Source organism: Oncorhynchus masou, chromosome 17, assembly GCF_036934945.1.
Source record: "Oncorhynchus masou masou isolate Uvic2021 chromosome 17, UVic_Omas_1.1, whole genome shotgun sequence".
Taxonomy (NCBI): domain Eukaryota; kingdom Metazoa; phylum Chordata; class Actinopteri; order Salmoniformes; family Salmonidae; genus Oncorhynchus; species Oncorhynchus masou.
In genome coordinates this window covers 2,667,193-2,695,160 of record NC_088228.1, presented here as the reverse complement: position 1 = coordinate 2,695,160, position 27,968 = coordinate 2,667,193, and the positions used below count along the sequence as shown (strand labels likewise).

General features: G+C 48.5%; 1 protein-coding gene across 1 annotated transcript; it reads left to right on the top strand.

The window, feature by feature from the left end:
* Positions 1–906: 906 nt before the first annotated feature.
* cc2d1b (coiled-coil and C2 domain containing 1B) lies at positions 907–26,718 on the top strand. The gene is given in 26 exon segments (XM_064992060.1): positions 907–1,026; positions 1,473–1,588; positions 1,732–1,870; positions 4,104–4,207; positions 4,369–4,458; positions 8,394–8,528; positions 9,192–9,289; positions 9,291–9,520; positions 11,079–11,194; positions 12,995–13,073; positions 13,284–13,510; positions 14,786–14,858; positions 16,066–16,199; positions 16,572–16,704; positions 18,230–18,402; positions 19,655–19,780; positions 21,557–21,615; positions 21,827–21,943; positions 22,099–22,172; positions 22,901–22,959; positions 23,203–23,254; positions 23,332–23,431; positions 23,583–23,673; positions 24,827–24,949; positions 25,068–25,110; positions 25,190–26,718. Coding segments are annotated over 24 exon segments (2,607 nt in total). The 5' UTR covers positions 907–1,026; positions 1,473–1,525; the 3' UTR covers positions 25,080–25,110; positions 25,190–26,718.
* Positions 26,719–27,968: the final 1,250 nt, after the last annotated feature.

Sequence of the window (27,968 nt, the reverse complement as noted above, 5' to 3'; positions counted from 1 at the left end):
AGACACAGACCCGGAAGAAATGGGGAAAGGGAGTATACCCTGTCTGTCTTGTTGAGCTTCGACATGGAGTTTCTACCTGGTAAGGTCAGGCTAGGGTATATTAGCTATTTGGTGACGGTGTTTGTCCTGAACCCACTACGGGGTTTTAGGTGCCAAGGATTTGGACATGTAGCAACAGTATGTAGAAGGGAGGTCCCAGGATGTGGAAAGTGTGCAGGAGGTCATAGTCAGAGCAAGTGTGTAGTTGGGGTTGAGAAAGCACTGTGTGTAAACTGTGAATCGCCTATGCAACTGGGGGTCTGAAGTGCCCTGTACTAGAGAGAGAGACAAGTTGAGATTGCCAGAATTCGAGTGAGGAAGAAGGTTTCATATGCAGAGGCAGTAAGGAAAGTAGAGGATAGCTCAAGGATGAGGGATTTGATTGGGAGCCCCCCATTGAGGCCTGAAGAGAGAGATCCAGAGAAAATGAATTTTAGTAAGGTTGAATGTCATGCATTTATAACCATGGTGATCAACTGCACTGCATTGATGGAACGGAAATCACAGAAGACAGATGTGGTAGTTGCAGCAGCAGATAAATATTTGGATGTGAAAGATTTCAGTGCAGAAGATCTACAGGAAGTTGAGAGAAGGGGTTCAATCCTGCCATGCTGATGGCCTCGTGTAGGCTCGTTTTGGGCCAAATAAATGGTAAGGGGGGGGGTGTATATAGGCAAGGTGCAGTGTTAGACGGAGGTACAATAAAAAATGTTCCCTCATTTTTTAAATATATATATATATATTTTTTGTATATTTTTTTATTTTTATTATTATTATGTTGTTGTTTTTTACAAAATGTGCAATCTGCACTCTGACCTGCGATGGGCAGCAATACACAACGCAGCATTCAGTCCGCCGGGGAAATTCACACGAAGAAGAAGAAGTTGGTTGTCAGTCTGAGAGTAAATAACCGTCAACTGGTCGCTGGCTGGAGATTTCACGTTTATCCTTGAGGGAAAGTACGTTGCATTCGTGGTGAATGAGTAGGTAAAGGACAATGGTCGTACTATAAGCGTCGTTAGCTAACTAACTACCCACAGATAGTTTTGCTACTAGCGGATGTTAATGCTTTGCTAGCTGGCTTAAAAACACCGAAGTAGCGTTAGCTACCTCAAGGGAGGCGGTTTATGCTTGTCACGAAATGGTTGCCTCATACCCTAGCAAGCAAATCCACTGTGTAATGTTAGCTATTTTAGCAAAAAAAATAGTGGTAACTTTACTAACTAGTTCACTACAAGCCTCTGCCGTTTCAATATTTTTTTAGCTACGTTAGCTCACATGACCTGCTGCACCTGCAACTGTTTTAATTTAACAACTTTAAGTTGAACTTACTAACGCTTGTTAGTAGTGTTAACTAGCTGACGTTTAGCGTAGCAACATCACTAGTTAGCTATCTAGCTAACGTTAGTCTGTCGTCTTCTGTTTTCCCCCAGATCTCTTGGGACCGTTTAATTCCTCCGGTTAGGGGTGTTTTAAAACTAGCGGTATGTTCGGGAAGAAGAAGAGGGCTCCTTTGCCAAAGGGCCAGGGCGCAGCTGCAGCCAAACAGGTGAGAGGGACACGTCACCTGTGTGTGTGTGTGTGTGTGTCTGTGTAACAACGTAAAATGACAACGAGGAGGCTGGCTGGCTAACCTCTCTCTCTGACACACACTAGCTAGCCAATATCACCATTCACCTTCCTTGGTTCCAGATGGGTTTGTTTGTGGACTTCAACCCAGAGGAGATGACGCAGGACATGGATGATCCGACCGTGGATGATGCTGATCTAGAGGCAGAGTTATCAGCTCTCACTGGGGGCAAGCCTGCTGGAGGGAGACTAAAGCAGAAAGGTAAGTCTTCACACACTGTGTTGTACTCATGGTTGGGGCGGGTAGCCTAGTGGTTAGAGGGGCGGCGGGTAGCCCGGTGGTTAGAGGGGCGGCGGGTAGCCCGGTGGTTAGAGGGGCGGCGGGTAGCCTAGTGGTTAGAGGGGCGGCGGGTAGCCCGGTGGTTAGAGGGGCGGCGGGTAGCCCGGTGGTTAGAGGGGCGGCGGGTAGCCTAGTGGTTAGAGGGGCGGCGGGTAGCCCGGTGGTTAGAGGGGCGGCGGGTAGCCTAGTGGTTAGAGGGGCGGCGGGTAGCCTAGTGGTTAGAGGGGCGGCGGGTAGCCTGGTGGTTAGAGCGGGTAGCCTAGTGGTTAGAGGGGCGGCGGGTAGCCTAGTGGTTAGAGGGGCGGCGGGTAGCCTTGTAACCGAAAGGTTGCAAGATCGAATCCCCGAGCTGACAAGGTAAAAATCTATCGTTCTGCCCCTGGACAAGGCAGTTTGCCCACTGTTCCTCGGTAGCCCTTCATTGTAAATACGAATTTGTTCTTAAATGACTTGCCCAGTTAAATAAAGGTAAAATAAATAAAAATACAAGAACTATACAGCTTTCAGGAAGTATTCATACCACTTGACTTTCTCAACTATCTTCCCACAATACCCCACAATGACAAAGTGAAAACATGTCTGTAGAAATTGTAGCAAATTTATTTGAAAATAAATACGGAAATATCACACCTTTGGTGAGGATTTTAAAGCTTTGAGTGTCCTTGGGTATGTCTATCGGCTTTGCACATCTGGATTAGTTTTTATTTTTAAGTCCTTTATTCTTTGCATATTTCTCAAGCTCTGTTATTAAGTTAGATGGGGAGAGGCGGTGAATAGCAATCTTCAAGTCTTTCCATAGATTTTCAATGGGATTTATGTCTGGGCTGTGGCTGGGCCACTCAATGATTTATACATTCTAGTTCCGTAGAAATTCCTGCGTTGCTTTGGCTGTATGCTTGTGGTCATTGTTCTGTTGGAATGTAAATCTTTGCCCCAGTGTAAGATTGTTTGCACCCTAAAGCAGGTTCTCATCATGCATTTGGCTGAATTTGGCTCCATTCATTGTGCCCCTCTATCCTTACTTGTGTCCCAGTCCCTGCTGCTGAAAAGCATCCCCATTACATGATGCTGCCACCACCATGCTTCACGGTAGGGATGGTGTTAAACGGGTGATGAGCTGTGCCTGGTTTTCTCCAGACAGCACTTTTCATTCCGGCTCGAGAGCTCAATTTGTCTCATCAGACCACAGTATCTTTTGCCTTATGCGCTGAGTTTTTCACGTGCCTTTTTGCAAACTCCTGACATGCTGTCATGTGCCTTCTTCTCAGGAGCGGCTTCCGTCTGGCCACTCCCCCATAAAGCCCAGATTGATGAAGTGCTGTAGAGACTGTTGTCCTTCTGGAAGTTTCTCCCATCTCAGCCAAGGAACTCTGTAGTTCTGTCAGTGATCATTGTGTTCTTGGTCACCTCCCTGACTAAGGCCCTTCTTGCCCGGTTGTTCAGTTTGGTCTTGAGTAGTTCCATATTTTTCCTGCAATGGTGACCGCTGTGCTGTTTGGAAACTTTCAACGTTTAAGAGAATGTTTTATACCCTTCCCCAGATATACTGTATGCCGAATCGCTGTTCTATCTCTGATCTACGGACAGTTCCTTGGACGTTGTGGTTTTGTCTGACATACACTGTCAACTGTGGGACTTTTTTTATAGACAAGTGTTTTTTTTTGTGTGTGTTTTTAAATCATGTTCAAACAATTGAATTGGCAACAGGTGTACTCGATGGAGATGAGGTATTGTGTGGATGGTTGACAGAATTTGTTTTTCATTTAATCCATTTTGATTTCGGATTGTAAACACAAGAGAAGGTGTAATGAGTCAAGGGCTATGAATACTTTTTGAAGGCACTGTATCTCTACTTTAATTTAATGAGATACAATTTAAAAAATGTATTTTTTACATTTGCGATGAAATCCCTATTAGGGAACAACGCCACTGTTTGCCCCCCACTGCCTTCATTGTTTTTGTTGATGAACGGAGGTGAGGAGCGTCCAGCAGTGTGGTAAAAACATTACTCTCTGAGGGTCATAGGTCATCCTTGTGATCACGTCTTTAAAAAAAAATCACAAGAAGGAACCCCCCCCCATGTTAATTTATAATATCTCTCCCACTGATTACGCCGCTGATATGTTTCACTAATTGATATGTCTCTCTGTCCTAGCCCCCTTACCTATGGAGAATATAGCCAGAATGGCAGAGGAGTGTATGAAGGATATATATGACGATGATGATGATGAAAACCTGGAAGATGATGAAGATTTACTGGTAACTGTTTGCGTTTATTTCAATCTATTTTTGATCATCTTTTACTTATTGTGTGTGTGTGTGTGTGTGTGTGTGTGTGTGTCTCACTGCGCTGTGTTAGTGTTGCGTTGAACCTATGATTAACATGTTCTGTTTGTGCCTGACTGTTAATATGTTACCAGGCTGAGCTGCAGGAAGTGGTGGGTGACGAGGAAACGGAGGATCATGTGACACCCACCTCCACGGAAGAGCCTCCGCAATCACCACCCCAGGTAAACTAACATGACATCACCTGCCTATACAAACACATACACCGAGTTGTATTCTGCAATTCCAGCGTGTGACTTTTTAGTTTTGACGGTGTTGCCTGTGTGTATGAAATACTGAAGCATTAATGGGCTTGTTACTCACGTCTCTAATCAGAGCATTGTCAACTACATGCAAACAGCACTTACATTTCCGTTCTCAACAGACTCTGGCAAACAAGTGGAGTGAAATACTATTTTTACAATACTGAAGTGTGTGAATCCTCCTTCCCTTATGCGACTACTGTTTCTGTGTCCGTTTGAAATAGCTCAAGTTAATAGAAATGAAATGGACTGCTTGTGTTAGATTGTGTACAGGTATAATGTTGATGCCTATGCTGTGATAATGTGCTGCAACATTCGGACGTAGTCTTGGCAACCCGGGCTTCTGTTGGGATGTAGTCTTGGCAACCCGGGCTTACGTTGGGACGTAGTCTTGGCAACCCGGGCTTACGTTGGGACGTAGTCTTGGCAACCCGGGCTTACGTTGGGACGTAGTCTTGGCAACCCAGGCTTACGTTGGGATGTAGTCTTGGCAACCCGGCTTCTGTTGGGACGTAGTCTTGGCAACCCGGCTTCTGTTGGGATGTAGTCTTGGCAACCCGGCTTCTGTTGGGACGTAGTCTTGGCAACCCGGCTTACGTTGGGATGTAGTCTTGGCAACCCGGGCTTACGTTGGGACGTAGTCTTGGCAACCCGGGCTTACGTTGGGACGTAGTCTTGGGACAGTCTTGGCAACCCGGGCTTACGTTGGGACGTAGTCTTGGCAACCCGGGCTTACGTTGGGACGTAGTCTTGGCAACCCGGGCTTACGTTGGGACGTAGTCTTGGCAACCCGGGCTTACGTTGGGACGTAGTCTTGGCAACCCGGGCTTACGTTGGGACGTAGTCTTGGCAACCCGGGCTTCGTTGGGACGTAGTCTTGGCAACCCGGCTTCTGTTGGGACGTAGTCTTGGCAACCCGGCTTCTGTTGGGACGTAGTCTTGGCAACCCGGGCTTCTGTTGGGACGTAGTCTTGGCAACCCGGGCTTCTGTTGGGACGTAGTCTTGGCAACCCGGGCTTCTGTTGGGACGTAGTCTTGGCAACCCGGGCTTCTGTTGGGACGTAGTCTTGGCAACCCGGGCTTACGTTGGGACGTAGTCTTGGCAACCCGGGCTTACGTTGGGACGTAGTCTTGGCAACCCGGGCTTCGTTGGGACGTAGTCTTGGCAACCCGGGCTTACGTTGGGACGTAGTCTTGGCAACCCGGGCTTACGTTGGGACGTAGTCTTGGCAACCCGGGCTTACGTTGGGACGTAGTCTTGGCAACCCGGGCTTACGTTGGGACGTAGTCTTGGCAACCCGGGCTTACGTTGGGACGTAGTCTTGGCAACCCGGGCTTACGTTGGGACGTAGTCTTGGCAACCCGGGCTTACGTTGGGACGTAGTCTTGGCAACCCGGGCTTACGTTGGGACGTAGTCTTGGCAACCCGGGCTTACGTTGGGACGTAGTCTTGGCAACCCGGGCTTACGTTGGGACGTAGTCTTGGCAACCCGGGCTTACGTTGGGACGTAGTCTTGGCAACCCGGGCTTACGTTGGGACGTAGTCTTGGCAACCCGGCTTACGTTGGGACGTAGTCTTGGCAACCCGGGCTTACGTTGGGGACGTAGTCTTGGCAACCCGGGCTTTGGGACGTTGGGACGTAGTCTTGGCAACCCGGGCTTCTGTTGGGACGTAGTCTTGGCAACCCGGGCTTCTGTTGGGACGTAGTCTTGGCAACCCGGGCTTCGTTGGGACGTAGTCTTGGCAACCCGGGCTTACGTTGGGACGTAGTCTTGGCAACCCGGCTTCTGTTGGGACGTAGTCTTGGCAACCCGGGCTTACGTTGGGACGTAGTCTTGGCAACCCGGGCTTACGTTGGGACGTAGTCTTGGCAACCCGGGCTTACGTTGGGACGTAGTCTTGGCAACCCGGGCTTACGTTGGGACGTAGTCTTGGCAACCCGGGCTTACGTTGGGACGTAGTCTTGGCAACCCGGGCTTACGTTGGGACGTAGTCTTGGCAACCCGGGCTTACGTTGGGACGTAGTCTTGGCAACCCGGGCTTACGTTGGGACGTAGTCTTGGCAACCCGGGCTTACGTTGGGACGTAGTCTTGGCAACCCGGGCTTACGTTGGGACGTAGTCTTGGCAACCCGGGCTTACGTTGGGACGTAGTCTTGGCAACCCGGGCTTACGTTGGGACGTAGTCTTGGCAACCCGGGCTTACGTTGGGGCGTAGTCTTGGCAACCCGGGCTTACGTTGGGACGTAGTCTTGGCAACCCGGGCTTACGTTGGGACGTAGTCTTGGCAACCCGGGCTTACGTTGGGACGTAGTCTTGGCAACCCGGGCTTACGTTGGGACGTAGTCTTGGCAACCCGGGCTTACGTTGGGACGTAGTCTTGGCAACCCGGGCTTACGTTGGGACGTAGTCTTGGCAACCCGGGCTTACGTTGGGACGTAGTCTTGGCAACCCGGGCTTACGTTGGGGGCTTACGTTGGGACGTAGTCTTGGCAACCCGGGCTTACGTTGGGACGTAGTCTTGGCAACCCGGGCTTACGTTGGGACGTAGTCTTGGCAACCCGGGCTTACGTTGGGACGTAGTCTTGGCAACCCGGGCTTACGTTGGGACGTAGTCTTGGCAACCCGGGCTTACGTTGGGACGTAGTCTTGGCAACCCGGCTTCTGTTGGGACGTAGTCTTGGCAACCCGGGCTTCTGTTGGGACGTAGTCTTGGCAACCCGGGCTTCTGTTGGGACGTAGTCTTGGCAACCGGGCTTCTGTTGGGACGTAGTCTTGGCAACCCGGGCTTCTGTTGGGACGTAGTCTTGGCAACCCGGCTTCTGTTGGGACGTAGTCTTGGCAACCCGGCTTCTGTTGGGACGTAGTCTTGGCAACCCGGGCTTACGTTGGGACGTAGTCTTGGCAACCCGGGCTTACGTTGGGACGTAGTCTTGGCAACCCGGGCTTACGTTGGGACGTAGTCTTGGCAACCCGGGCTTACGTTGGGACGTAGTCTTGGCAACCCGGGCTTACGTTGGGACGTAGTCTTGGCAACCCGGGCTTACGTTGGGACGTAGTCTTGGCAACCCGGGCTTACGTTGGGATGTAGTCTTGGTAACCCGGGCTTACGTTGGGACGTAGTCTTGGCAACCCGGAAGGTCACATGCAGTGCCTTGAGAAAGTATTGAAGATGTATTACATGTTATTGGCCTGCACACAATACCCCATAATGTTTACGTGGAATTATGTTTTGTCATTTTTTGGGGGATTTTTTTAAATGAAAATGATTTGTCAAGTCTAAATAAGTTAATGATTACAAATGTGTCAATTAAGTCCCATAATAAGTTGCGTGGACTCACTCTGTGTGCACTCATCGTGTTTAACATGATTTTGAATGACTACCTCATCTCTGTACCCCACACATACAATTATCTGTAAGGTCCCTCTGTTGAGCAGTCATTTTAAATACAGATTCAACCACAAAGACCAGGGAGGTTTTCCAATGCCTCCCACAGAAGGGCACCTATTGGTCGATGGGGTTTAACAAAAAAAACAGAGCATTAATTGAATATCCCTTTGATTGTGGTGAAATTATTATTTTACACTTTGGTTGGTGTATCAATACACCCAGTCACTACAGGCGTCCTTCCTAACTCAGTTGCTGGAGAGGAAGGAAACTCAAGTTTTGACTCATTACGCCCTATTTTGTATAGATGGATGAGAGAAAATATAAATACATTTGGAATGGTCTATTACACAATTAAAAAATGTGCAATAAGTCGAGGGGTATGAATACTTCTTGAAGACAGCACTGTAACCTTCATAGTACACATGAACACTGAATGATCAAACTTGGTTGTTGTTCTTATCATCAGTTAGCTCCTCCTGCGGTACCTGGCAGTCTGCAGCACACCTTGGAGGAGAGACTGAGTATGTACCGGACAGCTGTCGCCCACGCCAAGGCCTCAGGGGAATCGTCTAAAGCACGGAGATACGACAGAGGGATCCAGGTGGCGATGCTAATTTGTAGTTCACTATAAACTCTCATGTTGTGTTTAGTGTAGAGCTGGAGCAAAAGCATGTACTCCTTGTTGCTTTCCAGAGCCTATATTCACAAAGCTTCTCAGAGTAAACACTGATCTAGAATCAGTTTGCCCTTTTTAAAAATAAAAATCATAATTAATGGGCCTCCCGGGTGGCGCAGTGGTGAAGGGCCACCAGAGACTCTGGGTTCGCGCCCAGGCTCTGTCGCAACCGGCCGCGACCGGGAGGTCCGCACAATTGGCCCAGCGTCGTCCCGGTTAGGGAGGGCTTGGCCGGTAGGGATATCCTTGTCTCATCGTGCACCAGCGACTCCTGTGGCGGGCCGGGCGCAGTGTGCGCTAACCAAGGTCGCCAGGTGCACGGTGTTTCCTCCAACACATTGGTGCGGCTGGCTTCCGGGTTGGATGGCGCTGTGTTAAGAAGCAGTGCGGCTGGTTGGGTTGTGTATCGGAGGACGCATGACTTTCAACCTTCGTCTCTCCCGAGCCCGTATGGGCGTTGTAGCGATGAGTAAAAGACAATTTGCTATTGGGTCTAGCAGGAGGATTTGACTATTCCCCCCCCCCCCCCAGATCTAAAGTCCGAAAACCTTTTTTGTCCCATCTCCTTATCTCTGTGCTTCCCCACAGAGCCTGGAGTCCATGCTGGTCTCATTGAAGAAGGGGAGGAAGGTGGATGAGGCTGACATTCCCCCACCTGTAGCCAGTGGAGCCCCGACCTCCACCGCCCCCACAACGTGCTCCTCCCCCTCCACCTTCTGGTCTTGACCCTGAACTGACACCTCCACAACAGCAGGGGGAGCCAGAGGCTGCTGTTCCTGCTGAAATGTTACCTGTACCTGTCTCACCTGAGGCATTATCACCCAGCAGTGAGGAGGAGCTGTCTATCTCTACTCTGGCCACTGTCAGCAGCCAGCCTAGCACTGAGGGAGAGGAAGAGACTGGACAGGCCAGCACAGGTCACACAGGAAATCAATAATTTAATGATTGTTGCTGTTACTTAGTCAATCATTTCGATCAACTTGTTTTTTTACCATGTAGGCTCCTGAAATTTACCACAGATTAGATAAATGAGAACAGTAAACAAGAATCACCTGCCTCCAACCAAATGAATGTTACATTTGTTTGTCTGCAGGAGGTTCACTGCACTCCTAGGATGTGGTTGTTGTGTTTCTCTACACCTCCTGGGATGTGGTTGCTGTGTTTCTCTACACCTCCTGGGATGTGGTTGCTGTGTTTCTCTACACCTCCTGGGATGTGGTTGCTGTGTTTCTCTACACCTCCTGGGATGTGGTTGTTGTGTTTCTCTACACCTCCTGGGATGTGGTTGCTGTGTTTCTCTACACCTCCTGGGATGTGGTTGCTGTGTTTCTCTACACCTCCTGGGATGTGGTTGCTGTGTTTCTCTACACCTCCTGGGATGTGGTTGCTGTGTTTCTCTACACCTCCTGGGATGTGGTTGCTGTGTTTCTCTACACCTCCTGGGATGTGGTTGGGATGTGGTTGCTGTGTTTCTCTACACCTCCTGGGATGTGGTTGCTGTGTTTCTCTACACCTCCTGGGATGTGGTTGCTGTGTTTCTCTACACCTCCTGGGATGTGGTTGTTTCTGTGTTTCTCTACACCTCCTGGGATGTGGTTGCTGTGTTTCTCTACACCTCCTGGGATGTGGTTGTTGTGTTTCTGTGTTTCTACACCTCCTGGGATGTGGTTGCTTGTTTCTGGGATGTTTCTGTGTTTCTCACCTCCTGGGATGTGGTTGCTGTGTTTCTCTACACCTCTGTGTTTCTCTACACCTCCTGGGATGTGGTTGCACACTCCTGGGATGTGGTTGCTGTGTTTCTCTACACCTCCTGGGATGTGGTTGCTGTGTTTCTCTACACCTCCTGGGATGTGGTTGCTGTGTTTCTCTACACCTCCTGGGATGTGGTTGCTGTGTTTCTCTACACCTCCTGGGATGTGGTTGCTGTGTTTCTCTACACCTCCTGGGATGTGGTTGCTGTGTTTCTCTACACCTCCTGGGATGTGGTTGCTGTGTTTCTCTACACCTCCTGGGATGTGGTTGCTGTGTTTCTCTACACCTCCTGGGATGTGGTTGCTGTGTTTCTCTACACCTCCTGGGATGTGGTTGCTGTGTTTCTCTACACCTCCTGGGATGTGGTTGTTGTGTTTCTGGGATGTTTGCTGTGTTTCTACACCTCCTGGGATGTGGTTGCTGTGTTTCTCTACACCTCCTGGGATGTGGTTGCTGTGTTTCTCTACACCTCCTGGGATGTGGTTGCTGTGTTTCTCTACACCTCCTGGGATGTGGTTGCTGTGTTTCTCTACACCTCCTGGGATGTGGTTGCTGTGTTTCTCTACACCTCCTGGGATGTGGTTGCTGTGTTTCTCTACACCTCCTGGGATGTGGTTGCTGTGTTTCTCTACACCTCCTGGGATGTGGTTGCTGTGTTTCTCTACACCTCCTGGGTTGTGATTGCTGTGTTTCTCTGTGTGTTCTCCTCTGATCCCACAGTAGGCGAGGCCACGAAGGCGATGCTGTTAGGCAGACAGAGAGAGTATAAAGTGGCGGCTCTGAAAGCCAAGCAGCAAGGAGACATGGAACAAGTCAAACTCTACTTCAGGACCAGCAAGGTAACGGTTGTATGTTTTTGGGATCAAAAAGTGTTGACATTTTTAAAGAATAGATCTATAGCTTAGGCTCTTCTAGGAATAAGCTAGGGGGGTAATGTATTATCTTAGGCTCTTCCAGGAATTTTTGTGTATTTTACTTACTTTATCCTTCATTAAACTAGGCAAGTCAGTTAAGAACAAATTCTTATTTTCAATGACGGCCTATGAACAGTGGGTTAACTGCCTGTTCAGGGGCAGAACGACAGATTTGTACCTTGTCAGGTCGGGGATTTGAACTTGCAACCTTTCGGTTTCTAGTCCAACGCTCTAACCACTAGGCTATTCCTAAACTATGGGGTAATGTATTATATTATCTTAGGCTCTTCCAGGAATAAGCTAGGGGTAATGTATGATCTTAGGCTCTTCCAGGAATAAGCTAGGGGGGTAATGTATGATCTTAGGCTCTTCCAGGAATAAGTTAGGGGGGTAATGTATGATCTTAGGCTCTTCCAGGAATAAGCTAGGGGGGTAATGTATGATCTCTTGGGGATGAGCCTGGTCAAGGTTTTGTGGTCCATCCTCTATGTACAACTCTGACTAAGTGATGCATGGAGAGTCAGCAGCCTTGTTGCCTACTATAGAATTTGGAGGAGAGATGTTCTGTGTTCACTAGGGCAGCTGGAGGAGAGATGTTCTCTGAGTGTTCATTTGGGCAGCTGGAGGAGAGATGTTCTCTGAGTGTTCATTTGGGCAGCTGGAGGAGAGATGTTCTCTGTGTTCATTTGGGCAGCTGGAGGAGAGATGTTCTCTTTGGGCAGTGTTCACTTTGGGCAGCTGGAGGAGAGATGTTCTCTGAGTGTTCATTTGGGCAGCTGGAGGAGAGATGTTCTCTGTGTGTTCACTAGGGCAGCTGGAGGAGAGATGTTCTGTGTTCACTAGGGCAGCTGGAGGAGAGATGTTCTGTGTTCACTAGGGCAGCTGGAGGAGAGATGTTCTGTGTTCACTAGGGCAGCTGGAGGAGAGATGTTCACTAGGGCAGTTGGAGGAGAGATGTTCTCTGTGTGTTCATTTGGGCAGCTGGAGGAGAGAGATGTTCTCTTGCGTGTTCACTTGGGCAGCTGGAGGAGAGAGGTGTTCACTAGGGCAGCTGGAGGAGAGAGGTGTTCACTAGGGCAGCTGGAGGAGAAAGGTGTTCACTAGGGCAGCTGGAGGAGAGAGGTGTTCACTAGGGCAGCTGGAGGAGAGAGGTGTTCTCTGTGTATTAAACTAGGGCAGCTGATGTTCTGTGTTCACTAGGGCAGCTGGAGGAGAGATGTTCTCTGTGTTCACTAGGGCAGCTGTTGTTCTCTGTGTTCACTAGGGCAGCTGTTGTTCTGTGTTCACTAGGGCAGTTGGTGGAGAGATGTTCTCTGTGTGTTAAACTAGGGCAGCTGATGTTCTCTGTGTATTAAACTAGGGCAGCTGGAGGAGAGAGATGTTCTATGTGTGTTAAACTAGGGCAGCTGATGTTTTCTGTGTGTTCACTAGGGCAGTTGGAGGAGAGAGATGTTCTCTGTGTATTAAACTAGGGCAGCTGGATGAGAGAGGTGTTCTCTGTGTGTTAAACTAGGGCAGCTGGAGGAGAGAGATGTTCTCTGTGTGTTAAACTAGGGCAGCTGGAGGAGTTGTTTGAGTCCATTTGTATCTGTCTCTTCTGCTTCCTTTCTCTTTGTCCTGTTCCTCACTGAGGCCCTGGAGTTATCTGAGGCATGCAAAACATGTAGGAAGTCAACAAAGACTGCCATTGTGATATCTTGTTGTTGTCTGTGTTTTTGGTTGCAGAGGTTTGACGCGGTGATCGAAGCGTTGGAGAAGGGGCAGGAGGTGGACCTGAGTTGCCTGCCACCCTCACTATCCTCGGGTAAGGAGTGACCACAGGGCTGATCTGAAATGGCACCCTATTCCCTCTGTAGTGCACTACTTTAGGCCAGAGCCCTATCAGAACCACTGCATTATATAGAGAATGGAGCCATTTTGGAAAAAGATGTCAAAGTTGTCTGTCTCTAAGATGTTATATATATTTTTTTATATTTGATTAGTCATAATTTATCATCCATTGCTCTGTCTTTAGGGGTCATCTCGGCCTTATCTGGCCCAGAAAACGAACCCGGTCCTGGACAGACCTCAAGCCCCAATCCCCCTGCCTCCACACCTCCAGCCCCCTCTGCTGTCCCTGCCCAGCCTAAAGACGTTCTGGAGGCCCTGGAGCAGCGGAGAGACCGGTATCAGGAGGCCTGCGCCCAGGCCAAAGCCAGCGGAGACGACCGCAAGGCCCGCATGCACGAGCGCATCGCCAAGGTAACGCCTCCTAAGACCTAACCTTAACAGTGTAGAACAACGAATAACTTTCTATTTGTACTCTGTCTCTTTAAAAAAAAACTGTTTTGCCACCAGAGACCCTGGGTTCCCGCCCAGGCTCTGTCGTAACCGGCCGCGACCGGGAGGTCCGTGGGGCGACGCACAATTGGCCCAGCGTCGTCCGGGTTAGGGAGGGTTTGGTCGGTAGGGATGTCCTTGTCTCATCGCCGCCCAGCGACTCCTGTGGCGGGCCGGGCGCAGTGTGCGCTAACCAAGGTTGCCAGGTACAGTGTTTCCTCCGACACATTGGTGCGGCGGGCTTCCGGGTTGGATGGGCGCTGTGTTAAGAAGCAGTGCGGCTTGGTTGGGTTGTGTATCGGAGGACGCATGACTTTCAACCTTCGTCTCTCCCGAGCCCGTACGGGAGTTGTAGCGATGAGATAATGCTACTAACAATTGGATACCACAAAATTGGGGAGAAAAAGGGGTCAATAAAATAATTTAAAAAATATGTTTATCACAAAGTACTTAAAACCCTTTGTCCCGAGACTCCATCAAAAATCGCCGGTTCATTTGTCTGTCTGCATGTCCAGCCCTTATATTTATCCTCATAATGAAGTGTTGTTCAGGATAACCAGGACTACAAGTAGAACACAAAACAGTTTGATTCATGAGTTTTTTTAAATTGACAAATGGCAACAACAACAACATGCCTAATCAACAACCTGCCACAGTCCTGGGGTCCATGGAGAAGACCCCCTTCTAATGACTCTTGTGTGAGGTCATAGACCAAAACATGTTACGTGTCTCAGCTTTTCAGAGATTACTTTTTTTTAATAGTTTTGTAGCTCAAATCATTCTGATATTTTTGTAAAAAAAAAAAAAAAGACCCAATCCCGGTCCCCTTCAGGATCAGCCATTATCTGTAGCGCAGCCCCCGTTAATCACGCAGACGGCTCGGGGCCTGCAGACGGGCCGGGGGCCTGCAGATGCAGAAGAAATAAACCAATGAGACCAATGGAGCTCAAAGACAGACAACGGCCTAAAAAACGGCCGGGGGCCTGCAGACGGCCTGAGACGGCCGGGGCCTGCAGATGCAGAAGAAATAAACCAATCCAATGGAGCTCAAACACAACCTTTAAAAAAAAGGGGGGGGGGGTCAAAGTCCAAAACGTGGCAGCGTTACGATGGGACTCAATCCATGCCTACATCCTTATCACCTTTGACCTCTGGTTATTAGAGGACTATGATATGACCCTTGACCTGTTCCCACAGCAATACCAGAGTGCCATCCGTACCCACAAAGCAGGACGAGCTGTCAACTATGCTGAGCTGCCTGTCCCCCCAGGTGAGTCCTGTACATCAAGCTGTCTCACTACAGAAACAGGAGATAGACTAGTGTCCTGTCCAGGGGGTGTCCTGGTACATCAAGCTGTCTCACTACAGAAACAGCTGTCCTGTTCCATTAGTAATGTTAAAACCGAATGTAAAAACAGATGTCTTTATTGTAGTTGTCCTGTACATTAGTTGTGTCTAAACGGGATATAGACTAGATCTATCTATCCTGTTTCAAGCTGTCCAATCAGAATATAGACTAGTGTCCTGTCCAGGGGGTGTCCTGGTACATCAAGCTGCCTCTCTACAGGAACAGGAGATAGACCCTGTCCAGGAGGTGTCCTGGTACATCAAGCTGCCTCACTACAGGAACGGGATATAGACTTGTCCTGCCATGTCCTGGAGGCATCAATAAGCTGTCATCTCTACAGGAAACCATATAGACTAGTGTCCTGTCCAGGGGTGTACTGACATCAAGCTGTCTCTCTACAGAAACAGGAGATAGACTAGTTCCTTCCTTCCTGGTACATCAAGCACTATATTGACTAGTGTCCTGTCCAGGCCGGTGTCCTGTACATCAAGCTGTCTCACTACAGGAACGGGATATAGACTAGTGTCAGGCAATCCCACTACAGGAACCGGAGATAGACTAGTGTCCTGTCTAGGGGGTGTACTGTACATCACGCTGTCTCACTACAGAAACAGGAGATAGACTAGTGTCCTGTCTAGGGGGTGTCCTGGTACATCACGCTGTCTCTCTACAGGAACAGGAGATAGACTAGTGTCCTGCCAGGGGGTGTACTGTACATCAAGCTGTCACATCATCAGGAACGGGAGATAGACTAGTGTCCTGTCCAGGGGGTGTACTGTACATCAAGCTGTCTCACTACAGAAACAGGAGACAAACTATTGTCCTGTCCAGGTGGTGTCCTGGTACATCAAGCTGTCTCACTACAGAAACAGGAGACAGACTTGTCCAGGGGCCTGTCCAACTGTACATCACACTGTCTCAAATAAACAGGAGATAGACTAGTGTCCTGTCCAGGGGGTGTCCTGGTACATCAGAAACAAGCTCTTGTTCCATTCATAATGTTAGATACTGAATGTAAAAACAGATCATTTATTGTAGTTGTAGCATTAGTTGTGTATGAACTATATATATATCGAGATCAAGTTATGTTTGTGTGATCCAATCAGAATGATGTATCTGCATCCAACAGGGTTTCATCCAATCCCTGGCCAGGAGGGGGGGGCGGGAGCTGAGCAGGGATTCGCTGCCATGCTGGAGGCAGCCAATAAGCTGGCATCTGAGGAAACCATAGTGACAGGAGAGGAGGAAGGAGAGAATGAGGAGGTAAACTATTTCTTTCCTTCCAATATTGTGCACTAGAAACCACCTCATATAGAGCACAACCCAGGCCTGTCTGCCCTATCCCTGTGTGGGAAAGGGTTAGGATACCTAGTCAGTTGTACAACTGAAATGTGTCTTCCACATTTAACCCAACCCCCTCTGAATCGGAGAGGTGTAGGGGGGCTGCCTCAATCAACATCCACATCATCAGTGTCCGGGGAACAGTGGGTTAGCCGCCTTGTTCAGGGGCAGAACCAAATATATTTACCTTGTCAGCTCGGGGATTCGATCCAGCGACCTTTGGGGCAAAAGTAGTAAATAGGGTGGGATTTGAGACATGGGGTTGGTGTGTTGTTTGACTGCTCCTATCCACAGAGCAAGCCTTCTGTTCCTGAGAAGTTAAAGAAGCCCATCATGTTGGCTGTTCCGCCCACGACCCAGACGCCCAAGAGGAGCACCTCTCCCTCTGCAGACAGGACCCACCAGAGAGAGAGCCTGTCTGCTACAGGTCAGACCCTAGCCCCATCCCTAGCCTCTAGCCCCATCCCTAGCCTCTAGCCCCATCTCTAGCCCCCTAGCCTCTAGTCCCATCTCTAGCCCCCTAGCCTCTAGTCCCATCTCTATGCCCCCAATATCTAGTCCCATCTCTAGCCCCATCTCTATCCCCTACCCTCTAGCCCCCTAGCCTCTAGCCCCATCTCTATCCCCTACCCTCTAGCCCTATCTCTAGCCCCCTACCCTAGCTGGTACTCTAAATGTCGTGACCTCCGCGGTCCTAGCTGGTGCTCTAAATGTCGTGACCTCCGCGGTCCTAGCCGGTGCTCTAAATGTCGTGACCTCCGCGGTCCTAGCCGGTGCTCTAAATGTCGTGACCTCCGCGGTCCTAGCCGGTGCTCTAAATGTCGTGACCTCCGCGGTCCAAGCTGGTGCTCTAAATGTCGTGACCTCCGCGGTCCTAGCTGGTGCTCTAAATGTCGTGACCTCCGGTCCTAGCTGGTGCTGTAAATGTCGTGACCTCCGGTCCTAGCCGGTGCTGTAAATGTCGTGACCTCCGGTCCTAGCTGGTGCTGTAAATGTCGTGACCTCCGCGGTCCTAGCCGGTGCTCTAAATGTCGTGACCTCCGCGGTCCTAGCCGGTGCTCTAAATGTCGTGACCTCCGCTGTCCTAGCCGGTGCTCTAAATGTCGTGACCTCCGCTGTCCTAGCCGGTGCTCTAAATGTCGTGACCTCCGCTGTCCTAGCTGGTGCTCTAAATGTCGTGACCTCCGCGGTCCTAGCTGGTGCTCTAAATGTCGTGACCTCCGCGGTCCTAGCTGGTGCTCTAAATGTCGTGACCTCCGCGGTCCTAGCTGGTGCTCTAAATGTCGTGACCTCCGCGGTCCTAGCTGGTGCTCTAAATGTCGTGACCTCCGCGGTCCTAGCTGGTGCTCTAAATGTCGTGACCTCCGCGGTCCAAGCTGGTGCTCTAAATGTCGTGACCTCCGCGGTCCAAGCCGGTGCTCTAAATGTCGTGACCTCCGCGGTCCTAGCCGGTGCTCTAAATGTCGTGACCTCCGCGGTCCTAGCCGGTGCTCTAAATGTCGTGACCTCCGCGGTCCTAGCCGGTGCTCTAAATGTCGTGACCTCCGCGGTCCTAGCCGGTGCTCTAAATGTCGTGACCTCCGCGGTCCTAGCCGGTGCTCTAAATGTCGTGACCTCCGCGGTCCAAGCTGGTGCTCTAAATGTCGTGACCTCCGCGGTCCTAGCCGGTGCTCTAAATGTCGTGACCTCCTGTTTACCAAGCATGTGACAAATACCATTGGGGGAAAAACAGACGAGCGTACTTACTGGTTAACTCCCCGACTACGGCCAATCAATAGAAGAGATGACAACCCCAGTCCCTACTTTAACAGGACTACTGGCATAAACAGTTATGAAAGGATTGATCAAATCACCACAGATCATCCCCTATACCCCAACATCGTGTACTACTGTGGTCGAAAGCGGCCTTCTATATAGGGAATAGGAAGTCGTTGTTCCTCTCCTCCCTACAGCGCTACAGCAGTTGGACTTTGTGGAGGGACGCAGGCAGCAGTACGTGAAGGCGGCGTTGCAGGCCAAACAGAAGAACGACATGGACGCAGCCAGAACCCTGCTCCGTACCGCCAAGGGACTGGAGCCGCTCATCGACGCCGTCAAGGCAGGCAAACACGTCGACATCAGCAAGGTGAATTTCCGCCATTTTGTTTTTTTAGTAGCTCGACCGGTCATTACATCCAACCTGGTGAAAGTTACAAACTGACACGTTTACTTTTTTGTTGTTGTCGAAAAACGACTTTATATTGAAGCAGTGGGCCTGCACGTGTGCAGTTCGGCGCGACACGACCGTCAGACCCAATGGATGACGTGTTTCCGCGCATGACCTTTAGCCTGCCAACGTCGCCATGACATCATGATGTTCAACAGCCGTTGCGCCGATGTTAGACAACATCGTGATGTTACAAATGATTTTTTAAATATTTGAACTTGAGTCTGGTGGCACTGTGGTCTGAGGTTGTGAGGCCGGTTGGATGTACTGCCAAATTCTCTAAAAACAAAGTTGGAGGCAGCATATGGTAGAGAAATTAACATTTAAATACCTGACAACAACTCTGGTGGACATTCCTGCAGTCAACATACCAATTGCACAAACCCTCAACTTGAGACATCTGTGGCGTTGTGTGACACAACTGTCCCAGCACAAGGTGCCCCTGTGTAATTATGATGCTCTTTAATCAGCTTCTTGATATGCCACAGTGGTTAGAGCATTGGACTAGTAACCGGAAGGTTGCAAGTTCAAACCCCCGAGCTGACAAGGTCCAAACCTGTCGTTCTGCCCCTGAACAGGCAGTTAACCCACTGTTCCTAGGCCGTCATTGAAAATAAGAATTTGTTCTTAACTGACTTGCCTGGTAAAATAAAGGTCAAATAAATATCAGGTGGATGGATTATCTTGACAAAGGAGACATACTCGCTAAAAGGGATGGAAACAAATTTGTGCACAACATTTTAGAGAAATTAGCTTTTTGTGTGTTTATATGGAACATTTCTGAGATTTTATTTCAGCTCGTGAAACATTGAACAAACACTTTTTGTTTTTTATATTTTCGTTCAGTGTAGTTTTAAAGGGTAGGCTAATGTAACTGATATGAGAAACATGGCCCTATCAATTTGAAATATGTTCTCATCTCGGCAGCAGAACTTAACTAGGCCTGACAAGTCTGTTTTGAGAAATTATTTATTCAGATTGTTTGTGGCTTGGTAACAATGTCATTGTGCAGCAGATCATAGTTCTGGTATTACAAAAATAGACAATACTATTGTATATCAACAATGTTATGCTGGGAAGGTGGGTCATTCCAGACTTCCCTTTAGTAGGAAGGAACTACAATCCTCTACCTCTGTGGTGTAACACCTTGTCTGTCTGTGTTGTTCTCTAGGTGCCGTCGCCCCCTGGTGACGAGGATGAGGACTTCATCCTGGTTCATCACAGTGAAGTCCAGGTCTCAGAGAAGACAGATGAGGTCTACACTCAACTGGCCAAGATGCTCAATGAACAGTACGAGGTACTAACTGCTTGTTAGATAATGAAAGGAGAGTTTTTTTTTTCACATGCATCCAAACTCAAAGGCTTGACAAATAGAGAAGTGTGGAGATGTTAACACACAGGAGTCCAGAGGAAACCTTTCTATATCTACTGTCCTCTTCTGCTGCTGTTCTGCTACTATACTGACATGAGTCATGAAGTATTTATTAAGACCTGCTACTATACTGACATGAGTCATGAAGTATTTATTAAGACCTGCTACTATACTGACATGAGTCATGAAGTATTTATTAAGACCTGCTACTATACTGACATGAGTCATGAAGTATTTATTTTGACAGTTAAAAATTGATTAAATATGTTTGTTCTTATCCATCTACACACAATACCCCATAATGACAAAGTGAAAACATGTTTTTAGCAATAAAAAATTAAGTACAGAAAAATCTAATTTCCTTAACTATTCACACTCCTCTCGGGTGGCGCAGCGGTCTAAGGCACTGCATCTCATCACTATAGACCCGGGTTCGATCTCACGCTGTGTCGGCCGTGACCGGGAGACCTATGAGGCGGCGCAAAATTGGCCCAGCGCCGTCAGGGGAGGGTTTGGCCCAGCGCTGTCGTCAGGGTCAGGGGAGGGTTTGGCCCAGCGTTCAGGGGAGGGTTTGGCCCAGCGTCGTCAGGGTCGGGAGGGTTTGGCCCAGCGTCGCCGGGGGAGGGAGGGTTTGGCCCAGCGTCGTCGGGGGAGGGAGGGTTTGGCCCAGCGTCGTCGGGGGAGGGAGGGTTTGGCCCAGCGTCGTCGGGGGAGGGAGGGTTTGGCCCAGCGTCGTCGGGGGAGGGTGGGAGGGTTTGTCTGGCCCGGGATGTCCTTGTCCCATTTCGCTCCAGCAACTCCATGTTTGGCCCAGCGCAGGGTTTGGCCCAGCGTCGCCAGCACGCTTTGGCCCAGACATGGTGGGAGGGTTTGTCTGGCCCGGGATGTCCTTGTCCCATTTCGCTCCAGCAACTCCATGTTGCGGGCCAGGCGCACGTCGCCAGCACGCTGACATGGTCGCCAGCACGCTGACATGGTCGCCAGCACGCTGACATGGTCGCTGTACGGTGTTTCCAACACATTGGTGCGGATGGCTTCTGGGTTCAGCGAGCAGTGGGTCGTGTTTCAGAGGAGACGCTTGTCCCTCGACCTTTTGCCTCTTCCAAGTTCGTAGGGAAGTTGCAGCAATGGGACAAGACTGTAACTACCAATTTGGATATCACAAAAAAGGGTAAAAAGTACCAAAGAAAACAATTATAAAACAAAGATTCACTTTTGGCAGCGATAACAGCCTGAGTTTTTTTGGGTAAGTCTCCAAGAGCTGTACAAACCTGGATTGTACCATATTTGCCCATAATTCATTTGTAAAAATTCTTCATAATATATCCCATAATATATCATACTTTGTCAACATGGTTGTTGATCATTGCTATTCAACGATTTTCATGTGTTGCTACATATTTTATATAGTCTAAACGTTCTCGGCCACTCAAGCATTCACTGTCTTCTTGGTATGTAGCTCATGTAGATTTGGCCTTGTTTTTTAGGTTATTGTCCTGCTGAAGGGTGAATTCATCTCCCAGTGTCTGGTAGAAAGCAGACTGAACCATGTCATTCTCTAGGATTTTGACTGTACTTAGCTCCATTCCATTTCCGTTTTATCCTGAAAAACTCCCCAGTCCTTAACAATAACAAGCATACCCATGACAGGTTGCAGCCACCAACAATGAATCATTTTATTTTTCTCTCTGTCTCCTGTAGAAGTGCATGACTTATTCCAAGCAGTTCACTCATCTGGGTAACGTCGCTGAGACCACCAAGTAAGAGACCATCTTCATCGTAGCATCCTGTACACGCCGAGCCTGTCCCTGTCCCTATGAATGGGAAAACCACACACACACACAAAAAATCAAATACATAGACTAATTAACATGCATAATACAACACCAACTGATATACACACACACTTTACACGCATCATTCTGGCGTCGTGGTACTGATGTTCTGCCCGTTGTGTGTGTGTGTGTCGAGGTTTGAGAAGATGGCAGAGAGTTGTAAGAAGAGTCTGGAGATGTTGAAGCTGTCCCAGTCGAAGAGACTGGACCCTCCTAAACATCACTTTGAGGAGAGGACATACCACACCGTCAGGTTGTCGTCTCTCTTTCTCTCTCTCGTTCTTCATCTCACTCTTATGTGTTATCAATTCAATTCGCTTTATTGGCATGACGTAACAATGTACATATTGCCAAAGCTTATTTTGGATATTTACAATATAAAAAAACATTTTCTCTCTCTCTCTCTAGGATCTTCCCAGAGCTCAGTAGTACAGAGATGGTGGTGGTGGTGGTCAGAGGGATGAATCTGCCTGCTCCTTCAGGTAACATTGACCCCTCTGTATCCACCTGTTCCTGTATCCTTCCTGTAGTCCCCTGTGTCTCCCAGTCCACCCTGGGCGGTCCTTCCCGTATCCTCCCGTCTTCCCGTATGTCCTCTCTGCCCGTCCTCCCGTCCTTCCCGTCCCCAGGTCCCCTTGAGTCAGTGGTCGGTCCTCTCTTAATGTCTCTCTGCTCCTCGTCTCTCCCCAGGTATTGAGTCAGTGGGCGGTCCTCTCTTAATGTCTCTCTGCTCCTCGTCTCTCCCCAGGTATTGAGTCAGTGGTCGGTCCTCTCTTAATGTCTCTCTGCTCCTCGTCTCTCCCCAGGTATTGAGTCAGTGGTCGGTCCTCTCTTAATGTCTCTCTGCTCCTCGTCTCTCCCCAGGTATTGAGTCAGTGGGCGGTCCTCTCTTAATGTCTCTCTGCTCCTCGTCTCTCCCCAGGTATTGAGTCAGTGGGCGGTCCTCTCTAATGTCTCTCTGCTCCTCGTCTCTCCCCAGGTATTGAGTCAGTGGTCGGTCCTCTCTTAATGTCTCTCTGCTCCTCGTCTCTCCCCAGGTATTGAGTCAGTGGTCGGTCCTCTCTTAATGTCTCTCTGCTCCTCGTCTCTCCCCAGGTATTGAGTCAGTGGGCGTCCTCTCTTAATGTCTCTCTGCTCCTCGTCTCTCCCCAGGTATTGAGTCAGTGGTCGGTCCTCTCTTAATGTCTCTCTGCTCCTCGTCTCTCCCCAGGTATAGCTACCAATGATCTGGATGCCTTTGTCAAGTTTGACTTCCCCTATCCCAGTATGGTGAGTTAAAAGCTACTGTTCAGTTTACCTGTTACCTGTTCTTGGAGACTCACATTCATTTGCACGTATTTGTTCTAATCCAACACGAACACATCATATTCACCATAGTCCACTAATCGTCAAGCACAGGTGTGCTGTGCTCCAGCTATAGTATGCCTATGGATGGTTGGTCTGAGAAGGCCTGTGTCATAGCAGAAGTAATCGTCTCTATTTGAACTGTCTGTCTCTCTGTGTTGATCTCAGGAACAACCCCAGAAACACAGAACGGCCGTGGTCAAGAACACCAACTCCCCAGGTAACGCCCAGGACCATGATGTCTGTGGTGTGTCTGTGAAATAGCTTACCCAATTTCCTGTCGTCTCTCTGCTCCAGAGTTCAACCAGGGCTTCACTCTGAACATCAACCGGAACCACAGAGGCTTTAGGAGAGTGGTCCAATCAAAAGGAATCAAACTGGAACTGCTGCACAAAGGGTACGTCTGACACACACACACACACACACACACACACACACACACACACGTCCAAACTGGAACACGACCTTGTGAGGAGTCCTTTGTGGAAGTTGTTTTGATCCTTTGAGTGTAAGTGATGAGCGAGGTCTTTGTGTGTGTCACGTGACAGGGGTTTCCTGCGGAGCGACAAGCCTATCGGGACGGCCCACATCAAACTGGAGAAACTGGAGACCGAGAGTGAAGTACGAGAGATAGTGGAGGTAAGGATGGGGGGGTAAGGATGATGTGGGGGTAAGGATGATGTGGAGAGAGGATGACGTGGGGGGTAAGGATGATGTGGAGAGAGGATGACGTGGGGGGTAAGGATGACGTGGGGGTTAAGGATGACGTGGGGGTTAAGGATGACGTGGAGAGAGCCGGTGGCGGTACGATTTGCCCCCGCCAATCGTTCACAAAACAACAGAATGCAGCACCAGACTGAAGAGAGAAGAGACAGAATCGGCGTGCGCTCTGGGAAGATGGCGGTAGGGTGCAGCGGCAGTTTTCTAGTTACAGCAGCGCGTCCCAGTGATGAAGTGGAGCTGGTTGTCACTATAGAGGTGAAAGGAACACCACACACACACAGCCCACTGGAGGTCATTTTGCAGGGCTCTGACAGTGCTCCTCCTGTTCCTCCTTGCACAAAGGCGGAGGTAGCGGTCCTGCTGCTGGGTTGTTGCCCTCCTACGGCCTCCTCCACGTCTCCTGATGTACTGGCCTGTCTCCTGGTAGCGCCTCCATGCTCTGGACACTACGCTGACAGACACAGCAAACCTTCTTGCCACAGCTCGCATTGATGTGCCATCCTGGATGAGTTGCACTACCTGAGCCACTTGTGTGGGTTGTAGACTCCGTCTCATGCTACCACTAGTGAAAGCACCGCCAGCATTCAAAAGTGACCAAAACATCAGCCAGGAAGCATAGGAACTGAGAAGTGGTCTGTGGTCCCCACCTGCAGAACCACTCCTTTATTGGGGAGTCTTGCTAATTGCTTTATTGGGGGTGTCTTGCTATAATGTCCACTTGTTGTCTATTCCGTTTGCACAACAGCATGTGAAATTTATTGTCAATCAGTATTGCTTCCTAAGTGGACAGTTTGATTTCACAGAAGTGTGATTGACTTGGAGTTAAATTGTGTTAAGTGTTATTTTTTTGAGCAGTGTAGTTTGAGGTTCGCTGAATTATTAGACACATTACAGCATTCATGACTAGATCAGGCTGAGTTACCAGCAGTACCCTTCAGATATAAAGGAAAGGCTGGCGGCTTGGTAAATGTAACATGTTTGTTTGTTTTTTGTTCATTTTGGCTTGAAAGGAATATGAGTGAACTGTTTTGGTTGTGTGTTTTTAGTGATACTATGTTTTGTACTACAGGTGATGGATGGCCGTAAGCCTACCGGAGGACGTGTGGAGGTCAGGGTTCGCCTGAGGGAGCCTCTGAGTGGACAGGACCTTCAGACAACCACAGAACGCTGGTTAGTTCTGGACCAGTCACAGGTACACACACATTTGTAGTAACTGTTATATTTGGAGCAAGGCCAACGTCCCTCTGTCAGGCCCTGGAGTTGTAGTGTGATTGTGGCCCAGACACTCAACCTCTGGTTGGTCCTCCCAGGTTCTTCTCTAACTGCTGCTCAGCTGGGGAACACTTTAAAAAGGTAAGTGAACTTCCTCTCCCCAACAAGTTAATTGAAATAGAAACCAAGTCATCAACACAATGACCTTTCTATCTCACAGATGATAAACGCTCCCGTTGTCCTCTGATGAAGATTATGACGGGATGAGGAGGATGTTGTCGTGGCTGGCCTGTTTAGTCTTCCAGGGTTCTGGCAGTCCGACACAGTCAACACGGGTCTTTTAGCTTGTAAACATTTTGCACACAGAGCGTTGGAGCTTCTCTTCACTCTGGGGAGGGGGAGAAATGGGCTCCATGTTTAGCTAACCTTAAAATAACATTGGCTGGGATTCAATCAAAAGGAGACTTTTACAGGTCATTATTTTCCCCCTTGAGCTGATTTGAGTCCTAGTTCTAGACCCTGCGGATTTTGAAAGACAGCGACGTCGCTAGTCTCTCTAATATATTATTCACCTATGCACTTATTCTACCAAAGTAATCACTGTTGCTGTACGATGCTGCATATTTCAATTGCCTTGAATATCTGCCCTACCGTTAATGATCACAATAATAATGTGTGATAAGAACTTGCATCGCTCAAAAAGTAATTCTTTGCTACAATGTTGGTTGTTGTTCCCAGGACTGTTGTTTCTTTTCTATTCACTGGAGCAGGTATAGGCCAGGATTCAGATCCCCTGTCTTTATAGCAGCTTGACATTTGTTCTGAAAGGTAATGCTATCTCCACATGCGCGGTAACATTGCCTTTTTTTTTATTTTTTTAAAGCTGCATTGTCGACGAACGTAAGGGGGGGGGGGGTTGAATCCCGGCTCTAATACCAGAACAGGATAACGCTCACACCACAGGTGGACATGACTGAATTTACAGATGTCTAGGCTGCCACTGCTACTGGATGTTCAAAGGCAAATTGGTCAACTGACATTAGCATGTCATAGGTACTCTTAAGGTGTCATAAGGCTACATACCTCAAGTGACACGGTCACAAGAGCTGGATAGTATAGATCTGATCTTGACCCTCTTCCCTATGGGGCCCTGATCAAAACTAGTGCACTAAAATCGGGATTATGGTGTGGTCGTTTTTGTGTTTTAAATTGAAGAGACTCATAAGTTTACACTTTATAGCTGTGATCCTCCGTACACATAGAAATGATCTGTGTTGGGTTCAGCTGAGCTTTTAGCCAAGAACATTGTTTTTGTTTGTCTGCGTGTAAATCAGTGGTCATTTAAAAATGCTTCACAGCAAAGCCATGATGGTTACACGGACACAGATGCTTTTCAATGGAGAATCTTTGAAAATGATTTTGGGGGGTCCAGGACAGTGTGTTTGGGTAACTGTCCCACGGTCTGAGCCAATTATATCCCCCCCATTTCTCTACTGATAGCCAATTATATCCCACAATGCTGCTTCTATCAGAATATTGTCCTGTCAATTCAAAATATATTTTATTAATTTTCATTTAACAAAATGCTTCCTCTGCTCCAATATGTATATTGGCAAGTTTATCATAATGAGACTTAAACTGTGGACATAAAGGTACCTTTAAAAAAAAGTCCCGAAATGTGTATTTGTGGCATAAACGAAGCATACTGCTTTTGACATTTGTAAGATTCAATAAAGGAAAAAGATTGTGGGGCTTTTCATGTTTTTTTGTTCATGTTACACTTTTCTTGGTCGGGCCTGACTGATACACAGGACAGAATATGGTCACAAAGCCGAGTAGTAAGTCTGTTCAATTGAATAACAAAATGCTACCATCAAGATAAACAATTACCTTTTTTGATAGTATTGCACAGCTGCAATAGTGCCAAAGAAATGGGGTGTATTCACTAGTGCACACTGTCAAGGTTTCTATTGGACAAATTTAGGTAGGTCCCTCCCCATTAAGGGTACAATAAGCTCTGAATGGCCGAGACATTTTAGGTTGTTCATTTAGGAAGCCACTGTCATGCAGAGAAAGCTTCTCTCCAGAAATGTGAGTCCTGTTCATAGGGGCACGTAAAGGAACATTTAATTTCTGATTGGACAAGTCCGCATGGTCACTCTTGTTGACTAGGGCAGATGGTTCTGATCCTCCAATCACCATTGTTTGCCCACAATGTTCTTTACATACAGTGGAGTGTCATTGTTTATTCAATAAAACCAGATTGGTCGAAGTTGATTTAAGAACAAATTCTTAATTACAATGATGACCTGGGAACAGTGGGTTAAACTGCCTTGTTCAGGGGCAGAACAACATTCTTACCTGGTCAGCTTGGGGATTTGATCTGGCTAACCACTAGGCTACCTGCCACCCCCTGATAGTATGTTTACCTACTTAGATTTAGCAGTTCATAAATGAGAAATATATTTTGGTAATGGCTTGCTGCCAAATTTAGCAACAAACAGTTGCACAAAATAGTATATTCTTCAAGTACCTTCCCACAGCAGAGGGCAGTCTTACGTTCCAAATGGCACCCTATTCTCAGTGCACTACTTTTGACCAACTCCCATAGGCCCTCAGAGCAGCTTACACATAATGGAGGTTGAGAAGTATGGCCAAGTCCTCGGCTGAACGGTTAAAATGGCTTCGACTCCAGTGCATCTATATTTTTAGTTCCTGCAAAAATGTTATTTGTATAATGATGACACATTCAAAATCATTTAGGCAGTTTTTATTTTGAATCGTACTAAATGCTGTGGGTGGAGGAGGATGCTATGGGCTCTGTGGATGGTGGAGGAGGGCAGCATCAATGTGTTGAATAGTTGCTTTGACTCACAAGTCAGGAGGACAGGGTCACCTATAGGGTGCGTCCCATATGGCTCCGGTCAAATGTAGTGCAATTTGGGAAGCAACCACAGGTAGCAATTTACTGAAAATGCTTCAGTTCCTCTAGTACCCTC